Genomic DNA, 14,661 nt, shown 5'->3' with positions numbered 1-14,661 from the left:
GTCCAAAAGAACAGCATTTGTCTGAAATCTACATCTTTTGTAACATTAAACACTACCGTTCAAAAGTTTGGGGTCAGTAAGAATTTTAATTTTATTTTTGGGGGATAGAAATAAAATTAATCAATACTTTTATTCATCAAGGATAAGTTAAACTGATCAAAAGTGGCAGTAAAGACAATTATAATGTTAGAAAATATTCTATTTTAAATAAATGCTGTTCTTTTGAACTTTCTATTCATCGAAGAATTTTGAAAAAAAATTGTACACAACCGTTTTCAACATTGATAATAATAATAAATGTTTCTTGAGCATCGCATCATCATATTAGATTGATTTCTGAAGGATCATGTGACATTGAAGACTGGAGTAATGATGCTGAAAATGCAGCTTTGATCACAGTAATAAATTACACTTTACTGTATACTGACAAAGAAAACAGCCGTTTTAAATTGGAATAATATTTCACAATATTACTGTTTTTGTTTGTATTTTTAATCAAATAAATGCAGACTTGGTGAGCAGAAGATACTTCTTTTAAAACATTAAAAATTCTTACTGACCCCAAACTTTTGAATGGTAGTGTCAAAATAATTGTAAAAGTAAAGGAATCTTATACTGGATCAAACTAGACTGCTGTACTGTATATGTTTGATTTATGCTGAAGTGTTTGGGACACGGTCTATTGTTTTTGTAATCAGGCTCTCAAAGTATATTAGAATTTGGATTTAGATTTATCTGCCAATGTATCATTTATCACCTTTCAAATATAAAAAATTATTGGTTATCAAAATTGGCCCAAATTTTCCTGTCAGCACATGCCTAATTTGATTTCCAAAAAGAAAAACAATACCTTCTGTACATCTCTGACTTCTGACTGGGACAGAGTGTTCATTTTGAGAGCAGAGGGTCCAACCTCACGGAGAGTCTGCAAACATCAAATTAGACATAAACACTGGTCTGAATATGTTAACAGCCTAGATCTCACAAGAGTCTCTGCTACATTTGCTCATTCTCTTACAGCACAACTCTCACTTACCTGGTGTAGGCCCACAGTAAGAGCACCACAATCGTCACTGATGACAGCGGGGTCTCACGGCTTATCTGAAAATAAGAAATAAAGCTTTATATACAATCACTTCAACTAAGAGTTGCAAACCTTCAGTATATATGAAATATATCAAAGGGGTAATGTACAGTTAGACAGTAATTAATGCAAATTAAACATGGACAGGATGATCAGTGTCAACCATTCACAGCTTCCGATCAATAAATATGTGCACATGAAATATTGATTTAAGATCATATACAAGATCACATAATAGATCCATTTCAAATCAATATTTCAATATTTAAAAACCCATGGTAATGTTCATGGCTTTATATATGCATTACATTATGTGTGTGTGTTCATCACAGTATGTCAGGTTGTGTGTAGCTTTACACCTGTTTTATGAGGACACGTGTTTTATGAGGACATCATGAGAACATGTTCTTCATGTTTGACTTGACTGAAGAATCTCAGTGTGTTGTTAGATTGACAGAAGCCTGGTCTATGAGGACACTAGTTTTAACGGGACACTGATAACTAGATACATTTGGATGGCGCCCTGAGTTCAGGGTTAGGGTTAGGGTTAGGGTTAGGTTAGGGGTATGTATGAGAGTGATAGTGGTGAAACGAGGTGTGCTAGTTGTACAGTAAGTGATCATGACTCACTTTTCACACACACAATCATAATTCAGTGACTGATAACTGTGGCAAACAATCTGCTTCTTAGAAACACTGAAATCTGTTCTATTCTTTAAAAGGTGCTAAAGAGGATCTTTTCGTCGACTGAGAAACCAAAGACTGTTACTGAGTTTTTGAAATGAGCGCATGCGTAAGAACAGCCCCCCTCCTTCACAGCTCATTTCACGGGAACGCCTCCCAAAACTCCTGCACAAGTATTAGATCACGAGTGTTTACCACCGGCATTCGCTGTGTCGTGTTAGTGGATTCATTATGTCGGACTCACCGCAGGTAACTCATAATCTGCAGCTGTTACTCCTGTCTCCTGACAAAAACATTGCATGCGGCGCCTGTGGAGTTTGGAAAGTTACTGGAGCGCAGCCGCGCTCGTCTCTCACAAGGAACGTCACGGCAGTGATTGACAAGCCAGAGGGCCAACCGTTTACGCGATTGGCTGATGTTTTTAAGGCCCTACCTCGTGCACAGATTATGTATATTAATATTATTACTTTCAGTGCACCTAATAAATAGTCTTTTATCAGTTAGTAAACACAGTTTCAAGTAATATTGCAAAAATGTATAAAACAAAACATCCTCTTTACCACCTTTAAGGACTAACTCAATTATTACTTTACTTTTATTTGATACCTTTATTGTTGCTGTATCTTATTCTTCTGAATCTGATTCTTCTCAGTTACCATCTGAAAATAAGAAAGAAAAGCAAATAAAAATCAAATCAAAATAAAAAAAAAACAATTATTCATTGCAGTATTACTCATTGAAAGTCAATTTCAACTGAGGGTGCTTCTTTTTACCTACTTCTAAAATGATTATATCTAATCTAACAAACACAATAATGAGTTTTCAATATTGACATTTGCTACAGTGAGCTGTGAATTATGGGTTATCAGTATCAATCCCAATCTTCCATATGGGTGCACCCCAGAGTCCCGGTAAAACGAGTGTCCTCATAGACCAGGCTTGTGTCAATCTAACAACACACAGAGATTCTTCAGTCAAGTCAAACATGAAGAACATGTTCGCATGATGTCCTCATAAAACACGTGTCCTCATAAAACAGGTGTAAAGCTACACACCACCTCACATACTGCCATGAACATGCATGTAATGTGATGCATATTAGGGCTGGGCGATATATCGCATGTGATTGTCACGCGCATTTCGTCAGTAAAGCCGGTTCCCTGATTGCCGCTAAATCGCCATCACCTGCTTTCAAATTTAATAGACAGAGCCGTAGATCACTGACAAGCTACGCAATATCGCGTTCATATCGCAGATGAATCGCCTTCGATAATGAACGCGATATTGCGTGGCTTTTCAGTGATCTACGGCTCTGTCTATTAAATGGCGCTCCATTTGAAAGCAGGTGATGGTGATTTAGCGGTAATCAGGGAACCGGCTTTACTGAAGAAATGCGCGTGACAAAAGCATGCGATATATCGTGCAGCCCTAATGCATATATAAAGCCATGTAGGGCTGCACAATATATAGTTTTGTCACTGATACCTATCTGTGGGTGTGACATTGCAGTACAAATGAAGTCAAGTAGGCTATAGGGATCATAGTTGATCTGCGATCCATACGGACTACGGCTGCACGATGTATGGTTTTAGCATTGTATCCCGATGTGTGCATCCACAAAAGTCACATCACAGGATGTGCAATGTCAAGTGTAGGGATCGTAGTTGATCCGAACGGTCCAGCTGCCCCCGGTTAAGAGCGCATGTGACTTTTACAAATGTCATTTGCTTGTGTTTTTAAGTCCTGTCAATTTAAACATCAAACACACTATGACTGGAACTCGCGCTGTTTTCTGACAGACAGATAGCACGTGAACACAGAGTTCAGTTCTCTTTCTCTTATCTTTGAGCTTGAACAAACACTCTCAGCGAAAACAGTTGGTTCTGTGTTGTAAACAATTAAGAAAACGGATGCATATAATATTGGACCCATACATGCTTTCCTCAATGTGTGTACCTCAATACAGTTAGATTAACCTGAAAAACATAAAGCACTGCTTATTTTAATTTGTATCTTATTTTTATTGTGTTTATCTAAGCTTGTAATTCGTTTATTATTCTCTAAGCAGATGCACTACCCTACAAAATGATCCCAATCATCCTAGAATGATTAATTATTTTCAAATAGTGCTATTCAATTCATCTGGTGGAATTGTTTTCATATCGCAATATATAAATTGCAGAAAAACTAAATATTGCAATGTCAGTTTTTCTGCAATATTGTGTAGCCCTATTTCCCTGAGTAACATTTAACCTTTAATAATAAAGCAAGTAAAATCATGACTGTAAATAACATATAATATACCTGACACAGGTGAAATCACTGATGAATCTTTGTGAATACTGTATGTCTTCCTCCTGAGATTGGGCTTTCTCCATCACTGTTTCACTTCAGCATGATCTGATGTGTCTTCTGTCATCTTCTGTTTTTAGTATAAACGTCAAAAGATAAATTATAGTAAACAGCAAGTTATTTTCATACTTTATTGTATGATATTTAAGAATTATGTATAATTGAGGATCAATATTCCTTCATAAATTTTCACAATTGATAAATTATAGACAATAATACTGACAGCATTAATTTGACTGAATAAGACTGACAGTTCTGATACATCTTATCATAGCCAGTAAATCTTTGTTTCTTAATGTCTTTAAATCAAGCAGAACTGTAGTAATATTTACAGTAGGCTGGTATGTGAGGATACTGTACTGGGTGAAATGCCGTCCCCTTCAGACTGTAGTCATGACAACGCCTTATTATGATGGCTTGGCTAGGTTATTGCATGCGATCAGAAAATGATGCAGTTACAATTATAGTTTAATCGAAAACCAGCTTTAAATGACAAGCATCGCTGATTCCCTCCTGACAGTCTTTAAACACAATCACAATCTCGCTAGCGCCGTTAGCATCGCGAGCTAGCTGTTTTATAACTGTAAAACGAGCTGCAAAGAGCTTACAAAACATGAACAAACAAGCCAAACGGACCCACAAGCATTTAAAAAGCAGATCAACTTACCTTTAAAATAATAGTAGCCTCCATCAGGTGCTCAGATGTCTTCTCAGGTGCAGCTTCTATCCGGCCCAAACAGGAAATGAACGCGAAGACTCTTATTATAAACCATACTTAATATAATATACGCGGGATTAAAATAATAATAATAAATATATGTGATGTGAGCGCACGAGTTAATGTGTGGTTGTGTTTACATGAATAGCATATGCTAACGAGCTAAATAAACTGTATAAATACTGAGTAAACAGCATTCAAGTTATTTTTATACTTTATTACATGACATTTAAGGGATATTTTTAATCGAGGATCACTATTTATTCATATATTTAATTCACAAATAAAAAATTATAGGCAATAACACTTAAATAATTAGTATTTTGCATTAACTCGCTTGTTATACAGACCTATGCTGAAGCTGAAGCTGAATGAAGCTCCGCCCACCGGCGCCATCTTGTCTCGCTGTTGTTCATTGCGTATGCAACCAATAGGAGCTGCAGAATTAGGCTCCGCCCGTCGGCGCCATCTTGTTTTCGTGATTTCCCGCCTACCAGTACCGATCTGACCAGTCACAGGCCTCAATACTTACACTTGTGTGAAAAATGCAAATTTTCGATGACGCCGGTACAGTACCAGGACCCGGCTGCAGGGGCGCACTCTCGTACACAGAGGATACACAGTGTATGGTATAAAATCAGGTTTTTGTGGTATATAAGGACATGCCGCGAAAATTGGAGAGGGTGCTTCTGGGACATAGAGAAAGGCATCTACATTGCCGGAATTACAAGGACATGGCCTGTGTCCTCATAAACCCAAATGTCCCCGTAATGCCGGTGCGTATTCAGGTCAAAAGTCCTCGTAAACCACAAAAACCAACACACACACACACACACACACACACACACACACACACACACACACACACACACACACACACACACACACACACACACACACACACGTTCATTTTTGTGAATTGTGGGGGCATTCCAGAGGCGTAATGGTTTTTATACTGTACAAACTGTATTTTCTATCCCCCCTACACTACCCCTACCCCTAAACCTAACCATTACAGGAAACTGCACACTTTTACTTTCTCACGAAAACTCATTCTAAATGATTTATAAGCCTTTTGAAAAGTGGGGACATGGGGTGATGTCCTCATAAGTCACCTCTTTTTGTAATACCTATGTCTCATTATACACATTTGTATCCTGATATGTCACAAAAACGCACACACAGGACTCACCTGACATCGCAGCGCCTCCAGCTGTTCTTTAAGATCCTGAACCTCTCTCATTGGGTCAGACCGGATCTCTATTCCCATAGCAGCCAGTCTGAGGCTTGACTTTGTGCCTGGTGACACAGTAGACCGTACTTCCAGGGATGGTTTAGAGGGCAGCTGAAGTAGATGAGAGTCCGATGTGCCACTGATATCTGCAGTCTTCCAATGGAGAAAAAGTAAATAAAAGTGTTAAAAGATAAACACTTAGCATACTGTAAATCGCTGGTCCGACTGATTTTGTAAGCTGACCTGTTTCCCTGTAGTCCACTGATGAAGATCTGTTTGATGCAGTCGGCTCTCCAGCAGTCTGATATACTCCTGGAGATGCTGATTTTTCTTCAGCTCCTGCATCAGTGTTTGCTCGTAATATTCCCTTTTATTCTACAGACACATACAAACAGACAAAAGTGTCAGTGTCTGCTCACGTATCTACTTCTGAACTACTTAAAAACATCAGTCACACCATAGCATTTCATGAAAATGTGCAATAGATAAATAAATAAATAAATACATTTAAAAATAAATAAATAAATAAATAAACCAGGGCTACAAACTGAATTATATAAATACAAAGGATAATCAATGAAAGGAAATGAGAAACAGGTGCAAATCACAATCAAACAATAAGTAACCAAGGAAACAAATGCAAACAAACAAACAAACAAAAAAAAAACAGAACAGGAAACACTGCGAAAAAACAAAACAAAACAAACACAAAAAAAAAAACAAACAACTAAAAATCCAGCTCAAATACAGACCGTTCCTGGGTGGTCATTTTAATGTGACATCACAGAAAACAGCGTAATTAATGATATCAAAAATTATTATTTTTACTAGTAAGAATTTTATTTCTGATATGTGAAATTGGAATTTCAACTAGTAAGAAATCAATTCTTGATATCATCAATTGAATTTGAATGGCTGCCTATTGTGACATTTCACTAGTGAAAATACAATTACAGATATCAAGAACTGTAGTTTTTACTAGTGGAAATGTAATTCCTGATATCAAGAATTGAATTGTTGATATCAAGAATTCATATCCTGAGAATGAATAAAAGTAAAAATGGCTTGCCATAGCTGCCTTTCTGAATATCTTACTGTATAATGTGATGTGACATTAGATGCTTTTAAAAATCTCCAAAATAGCCTGCACAGTAGATAATACATGAACCCTTTACAGACAAAAATGGTCCCTGATAAGAAGAGAAGCCTCAAAAATTCATTGATGAACCTTTATTTTTAAGATTGTGTGATATGTAACCACCCTGCAGTCAGCCAAAAATCTCTAGCATTCACTTGCCTTTACTAGCATTAACTGACAAAGTCTTTCTTGTCAATTATTATCAACAACTACTAGTATAACCAAACAACCCTCTTCAGATTACATCTGTTCACTGGTAGACCACGGGTTGACTTGGCTTCTTCCTGCTGTTCATAAATCTACACTTGAATGTTTTTAGCAGTGCGTTATAGGGCATTAGTGTGCTGAAGTATGGGAGCTTCAAAAGGGATCAGAGTGAGCTTGCAAGAGCCTCATATTCCTGGCTCTCACCCATGCAGAGCGATCATCTGAACTAATTACTCCAAACAACATATTATGACCTGAAGCCTTCCTTTGGCTTTCTTCAAATATAAAGCAGTCCAGATGTAATAAATCAGGTGAGAAATGACTCATCACACATATTGCTTTTCCCATCACTCAAAGAAGCAGGGTTTGTGCACCTTATGGCAGGTCATGGACTTGCACAGATGGTGTGTTCCAAACTCAACATCAGTTCTAAACCCTAACTGTGAAATCTGATTGGCTAATAGAAATGTGGTTTAGGGACCAACAAGGCGTCCCCTTGGAATTATAAGGTTCTATCTGACATTTTTGTCAAAATTTAGTTATTCACATATTCATATTCTGTAACTTATTTACATTATGTGATGCTTCTTTTTTTTTTAAGTTGTGTACATTTTGGTAGTTTTTTTTAGAAAACATATCTACAAGTCGGTTCTATAAGGTTCTATCTGCATGAGCCAGTCTCATGATGGACTATTTTATTTATGATCTTGTCAATGATAGCAGCCCGAATTCCATGAAATTAGTCTTTTTGTATATTGCTGAGGAGTTATTTTCAGTTAGACACCATGCTATCCAGCAGCACTATTAAGAGGATAGGTCCGATTTTTGTAGTCTATTTGCTTTACTCCAGTCATGTCATACGATGGAAAGTTATGTATATATTAGTTTATGTTTTAACCTTGATCCATCCTGTGTACTTGTACTGAGCTGTATGTACTATGTAGCTATAAAGCTATATCCTATGGCACACTGGATTAAAGGTACCATCAAACGTTTTTTTACAAGATGTAATATAAGTCTAAGGTGTCCCCTGAATCTGTATCTGTGAAGTTGCAGCTCAAAATAAATAAATTTTAATACATTTTTTTAACTGCCTTTTTTGAGGCATAATTAGAAATGCACCGATTCAGGCTGCAGCCCCTTTAATTGCTCGCGCTCTCCACCCCCTCCCGAGCTCTCGACTCTATCATTGCATAAACAAAGTTCACACAGCTAATATAACCCTCATAATGGATCTTTACAAAGTGTTCATCATGCAGCATGTCTAATCGCGTAAGTATGGTATTTATTTGGATGTTTACATTTGATTCTGAATGAGTTTGATAGTGCTCCGTGGCTAACGGCTAATGCTACACTGTTGGAGAGATTTATAAAGAATGAAGTTGTATTTATGAATTATACAGACTGCAAGTGTTTAAAAAATGAAAATACCGTGAATACAGTAAGAAATTATGGTAACTTTAACCACATTTAACAGTACATTAGCAACATGCTAATGAAACATTTAGAAAGACAATTTACAAATATCACTAAAAATATCATGTAATCATGGATCATGTCAGTTATTATCGCTCCATCTGCCATTTTTCGCTGTTGTCCTTGCTTGCTTACCTAGTCTGATGATTCAGCTGTGCACAGATCCAGACGTTAATACTGGCTGCCATTGTCTAATGCCTCGATCATGGGCTAGCATATGCAAATATTGGGGGTGTACATATTAATGATCCCGACTGTTACGTAACAGTTGGTGTTATGTTGGGATTCGCCTGTTCTTCGGAGGTCTTTTAAACAAATGAGATTTATATAAGGAGGAAACAATGGAGTTTGAGACTCACTGTATGTCATTTCCATGTACTGAACTCTTGTTATTCAACTATGCCAAGGTAAATTCAATTTTCAATTCGATGGCACCTTTAAAGTTAAATTAAAGTTAAAGTAAAGTTACATTGTTGGTAAAAACGAGTTGTTGCATAGTTGAAGTATTTTAAATATTTTAAATGTGAAATATTTTTCAATGTTTATTAAACTTGCTCTGTTTTCCTGCAGTTTTTTTAGTCTTAAAATGTCTTAATTTGTTTAGAATATTAAGGCTTAAAGGTCAAATACGCAACAATTTAATTGGTGGGGTCTTAATTACAACAATAAATGTTAGCATGTTATTTCAGCCATACTGATGTCTAGAGATAAAGCCACTGTACATGTCCCTCTTTCTGTGCAATAAAGTCCTGCTCAGATCTGTTACAGTAGCTGCTTTCTGTCTAAACAAAAGGAAACTTAAACTTAAATGGTTCCTGCAATAATGTGTTAAATTACCCACCATATTCCTACCTAAATTTAACATCTGCACTGGACAAAATATTTAGCACTGCCTTTTATGCTTAACTTGATCAAGAAAAAAAAATTATTAATTTAAAATATGAAATAAATGTCATAAAAACCAATGAATTTAACTTTCTCATGCATGTCAACACATTGTTACAACATTAATTTTGTGTTTTAAAAGAAATTGTAAGTAAACTGTTTGTGTTTCTTGATTATTATTTTTTTTGGCAGATAGAACCTTATAATTCCAAGCGAAAAGTTTTTTTTTTTTTTTTTTTTAGAATTAGAAGGTACTTATCTGCATTTGACCAGTTCCAAAAATCCCCATTTACAAATTTGAGAGGATTTTGATATTGTACATTTAGAATACATTTAGGGTCCCTGTCATTTTCATGTTTGAAAGAAACTTGTTCCCCATATACTTTTTGCTATATGGAATGCAAAAACTTTGAAGCTCAAAATCTCAAAACTGCTCAGAACGTAGATAGAACATTATACTTCGAAGTGGACGAAGCATGCTGATCCAAAAACACATGGCAAAAAAGTCATATTGAGTTTCCCATAGTTTCTTCTTTATCTGTTATTTTGCTATTTCTGTTTCTCTTTGATGATTCAGTTTGATCCAGTTTAGAATATGTCACACACTTATTGGTTCCTCTTATTCCATTTTACAATTACAGTGTGTTTTTTGAGACAGACACACAAAATGTGTTAGCAGCTTCATGTTATTTTTTTTTTAAATCTTGCATATGAAAGTGGTCACTAGGAATTGTACTAAAGCCGATGCATGTGCTAAGTGATAACAAGTCTGTGAGTCAACGTTGCAGCTCAATATGCAATTGTAATTTCATTATTTCAAACTTAGTATTACCGTAGCTGATGTCCAAAAATGTGATCTATAACAATATTAGCTGTTCTGTTTAGTGAAAATAGTGATGCTAAAAATTACACACTTAGCCTTCAATGCACCTCTTGCCACAAACATATGTGAGTGTATGTGTCTGCCCACGTACTTGTTCATGTTCTACTTTGAGCAGAAGTCTGCTGTTGAGCTGTTTGAGGGACGTGCTTTCCTCCTCGAGAGCTGCCACACGCTGCTGGAGGCCCACACTTGTGCTGTGGTAGATGTGATCCCACTCTTCGTTTAGTTTCATCAGCTGACACACACACACACACACACACACGTTTTATGGGTACTTTCCATAAACATAATCATTTTTATACTGTACAGTCTCTATATCCTACCCCCTAACCCTAACCTAAACGTAATCGTCAAACACAAAACTTTCTGCATTTTTACATATCATACAGTATATATATCATACAGTCCATTACTAGGATCGCATTGCAATTGTGAGTTTATATCACGCAATTCTGACTTTATAACTTACGCAATTGTGAGAAATTTTGTTTTATTTTTTATTCAGTGGCAGAAACAAGCTTCATATATGTTTGATGCATGTACCTAATTAAAGACATCTAATATAAAGTAGGACCACATTGGGTCCCCAAAAATGAAAGACACCTTACATAGTGACATAAAAATTGGTTACAGTCTGTAATGAATATTATAGGAATACTATATATGGGACACTTAATTAAAAAAAAAAAAAAAAAAAGTAAAAAAAAAAGTAAAAAAAAAGTTGTAATAATAATAATAATAATAATAAAAAAATCCCCCTTCCTTTCCTTTTTATGGTAATTTCAGAAAATTATACATCACATACACTTTATACTAGTTGATTGAGTACTTGGGTCATGGTGATTTATTCTACCTCTTTGTTGAGTCTACGCAGTTCAGTGTTTTTGTTGAGGAGCTGAAGCTTCTCTTCATCAGAGGAGGTGATTGACATGCTTTCTGTGATAAGGGTTAACTGCTCCTCCCCAGAGAGAAGGGACTCCTCCTGTGCCACATCCTCCACCTGCCTACAACAAATGCAAATACACACACATTCTTTGTTTGTTTATTTTCCACAGCCATAGGGTTCAACACTGTGCTGTTATTCATTACAGTCTCATGATGAATGACTCATGCTAAACTGTGACATAGTATGAGCTATTAAAAGTTACACAAACAAATCACTGACGTCCATGAAAAGAAAATGACTATATAAAAGCTCTGGGAAATTTGAGCTGGGAGAATTTTCTGTTTCTATTCTCCTTTTGTGTGACTTGTAAGACCTTCGTTCATCTTCAGAAGACAAATTAAGATATTTTTGATAAAATCTGATGTAACACTTTATTTTATAGTGCTGTAGTTACACGTTACTACATGTATTTAATATAGTAATAACAGTAAATTATGCATAATTACAAGTAACTAACCCTAAACCAAACCCTAAGCCTAACTGTAACTCTATAGTAAGTACATGTAGTTAATTGGTAGTACTCAGTACCTATTTGAGTAATTACAAAGTAACTACGGCACTGTAAAATAAAGTGTAACCAATCTGATCAGCAAGATCATTTATTTTTTCAGTGCCCAGAAAGGTACTAAAAACTTATTTAAAACAGTTCATTTGAGTACAGTGGTTCAACCTTAATATTATAAAGTGAAAAGAATGTTTTTTTTTTTTTTGTGCGCCAATAAATAAATAAATAAATAATGACTTTATTCAACAATCTAGTGATGGGTGATTTCAAAACACTGCTACACGAAGCTTCAAAGTTTTATGAATTTTTTTGTTTTGAATCAGTGGTTCAGATCGCCAAAATCATGTGATTTCAGTAAACAAGGCTTCGTTACATCAAAAGTTTCTCAAAATTTCAATATTTCATGTGACTTTGTCAGTTTGATACGCACTCTGAACCACTGATTTGAAACAAAAGATTTGTAAAGCTTCGAAGCTTCATGAAGCAGTGTTTTGAAATCACCCATCAATAGATACTGTTGAATAGTTGTTTTTTGCCGCAAAAAAAGTTCTCTCGTCCCTTTACAATATTAAATATTATGAACTGTTTTAAATAAGTTTTAGTACCTTTCTGGGCATTGAAAAAGGAAATGATCTTGCTGGCAATAGAGGCCTCACTGAGCCATTGGATTTTATCAAAAATATCTTAATTTGTGTTCTGAAGATAAATAAAGCTCTTATGGGTGTGGAACGACATGAGCGTGAGTAATAAATGACAGAATTTTCATTTTTGGGTGAACTAACCCTTTAATAGTGAGAATTGGACCTTTAACTAAAGTGTGACCTTAAAGTTAACAGTTACGCTAATGCTAAGCCAACATGTCAACTCTAAGGCCATTTTTACCTACCAAAAAACTTATTGTGAAGAACATTTCAATAATCACCGAACCATCAATACAAATAAAGAATCCTTTTTTTTAAAAGAGTGTATTGGCAAATTATTACAAAAAGAGTCCCAACTTCCTGTTCACAGTTTTCTTGACAAACTGATTGTACTTTGTCTGATTTCAGAGGCCTGTATACACACACACTCCTTACAACACTCCTGATGAAGTCCATTTGAGCTGCAAGTTTAGATGCTGAAAGACAGTAAAAATAATACTCACTCAGACTGAAGATCATTCTCCTCCTCAGGTAAAGAGCGCTCTTTGCTTGAAGTGTCCTCTTCTGATAGTGAAGACTGTGAACTTCCTTCCATGACCCTTTAAAATCTGAATTTAACTGATTAATAGCTGTAGTTCTATCCTCTTGTCGTCTTTTAATCCTAAATCCAAATGATATAACGTGTACAGCCTAAAGGCAGTGTGGTAGCGTAATGTTATTCACTGGAGGGGAAGTTCAAATTTAAACCCCTTCACTGACATGCAAGACATCACAGAGCAGGAAGTTTGCTCAGTGTTTCACAACAATAAACAATCCATATGTCCAAGCTGTATGATATTTACAAACTAACAACTAATTAATTAAATTAATTTAGATATTAAATAATATCTAGCACTATTGTGTGATTTTTTAATTGAAAGGGTGATTTTATGTCTTTGTAAGGGTTACTAGATTGAGATACAAAATAAGGAAGTGATTTGCTGGTAGGTAGCAGGGAATTTCCGCTTCAGCATCATCTGTTCTCTGTGGGCTTTCTGAAAGACAGCTAAAAGCAGTACTGTTAAAAACCAAACCACAATGTTTCTCTGTTAAGACATGAGTGAAAAAACACTCCCAGAATGTTTTACACTCCCAGAATGTCTGTGTACTTGTAGTTTACTGTTAACACCATGGTTACCATACTTTCCACCAATATTCCAGTTACAACAGTTGACAGTACCGGCAAATACCAAGTTCAATGGTGGATGATATTCCCTGTGACAATTTACAGTTTAATGGTACTAACTGGAACTGTAGTACTGTATGGTATTTGGTGGAATCTGTGATTACCAGAGTAAAATTCTGTGGTGAATTTATAGTTACTTAAAAAACTGATACAAAATAACTATGAAATCTAATGATGAGTGTAAATCAGTGCAGGCTTTTTACAGCTTAAACACCCCATCTACACTGACATCATGCTTACAATCTGAGTAAACAGATTGTAAATTCAATTTATGTATTGTATTTTTCTTGTTTTATTTTTTACAAATTGTAGGAACAGTACGAACAGTAAGAAGTATGCTAGTGTTTCATTCTGAACATTGCAGGTTGGATACTGGAGATGGATTACCACAATGGCCACATTACCCTTCCAATGGTTATGCTTACTCCATTCATTATGATGACTTACCAGTCAGTGTACTGATGAGTCTAGCATTAGTTAGAGCATTAACTCTAGTCAGCTATGGCTGAAGAGAGTACTTTAGCAATGGCTTTATTGACCCATTGTGCTATCAGGACCAAGGGCAAGGACAAGAATGATTAACTATGACCAAAAAATAAAAAAATAAAAAATAAATAAATAAATCAAACTCATTCACAAAAACTACTGTTACTTGTCTTTAATAACATTTTAAATCTAAATTT

At 35.6% G+C, this 14,661-nt stretch overlaps 1 protein-coding gene across 1 annotated transcript in view; it reads right to left on the bottom strand.

Moving 5' to 3' along the window:
- Positions 1 to 13,679, bottom strand: part of si:ch211-153b23.7 (TNFAIP3-interacting protein 1) — a 28,678-nt gene extending 14,999 nt beyond the window's left edge. Inside the window, exons 1-5 of the mRNA XM_067391155.1 lie at positions 13,257 to 13,679; positions 11,515 to 11,665; positions 10,753 to 10,896; positions 6,316 to 6,447; positions 6,031 to 6,225 (exon numbers count right to left, since the gene is read on the bottom strand). Of these exons, the coding sequence (XP_067247256.1) occupies positions 6,031 to 6,225; positions 6,316 to 6,447; positions 10,753 to 10,896; positions 11,515 to 11,665; positions 13,257 to 13,348 (714 nt within the window). The 5' untranslated portion in view covers positions 13,349 to 13,679. The remainder of the gene's footprint in view (positions 1 to 6,030; positions 6,226 to 6,315; positions 6,448 to 10,752; positions 10,897 to 11,514; positions 11,666 to 13,256) is intronic.
- Positions 13,680 to 14,661: the final 982 nt, after the last annotated feature.

Source organism: Chanodichthys erythropterus, chromosome 1, assembly GCF_024489055.1.
Source record: "Chanodichthys erythropterus isolate Z2021 chromosome 1, ASM2448905v1, whole genome shotgun sequence".
In the NCBI taxonomy this organism is placed as follows: Eukaryota; Metazoa; Chordata; class Actinopteri; order Cypriniformes; family Xenocyprididae; genus Chanodichthys; species Chanodichthys erythropterus.
Note: the sequence above shows the minus strand (reverse complement) of the source record. Positions and strands in the feature narration are given on the sequence as shown.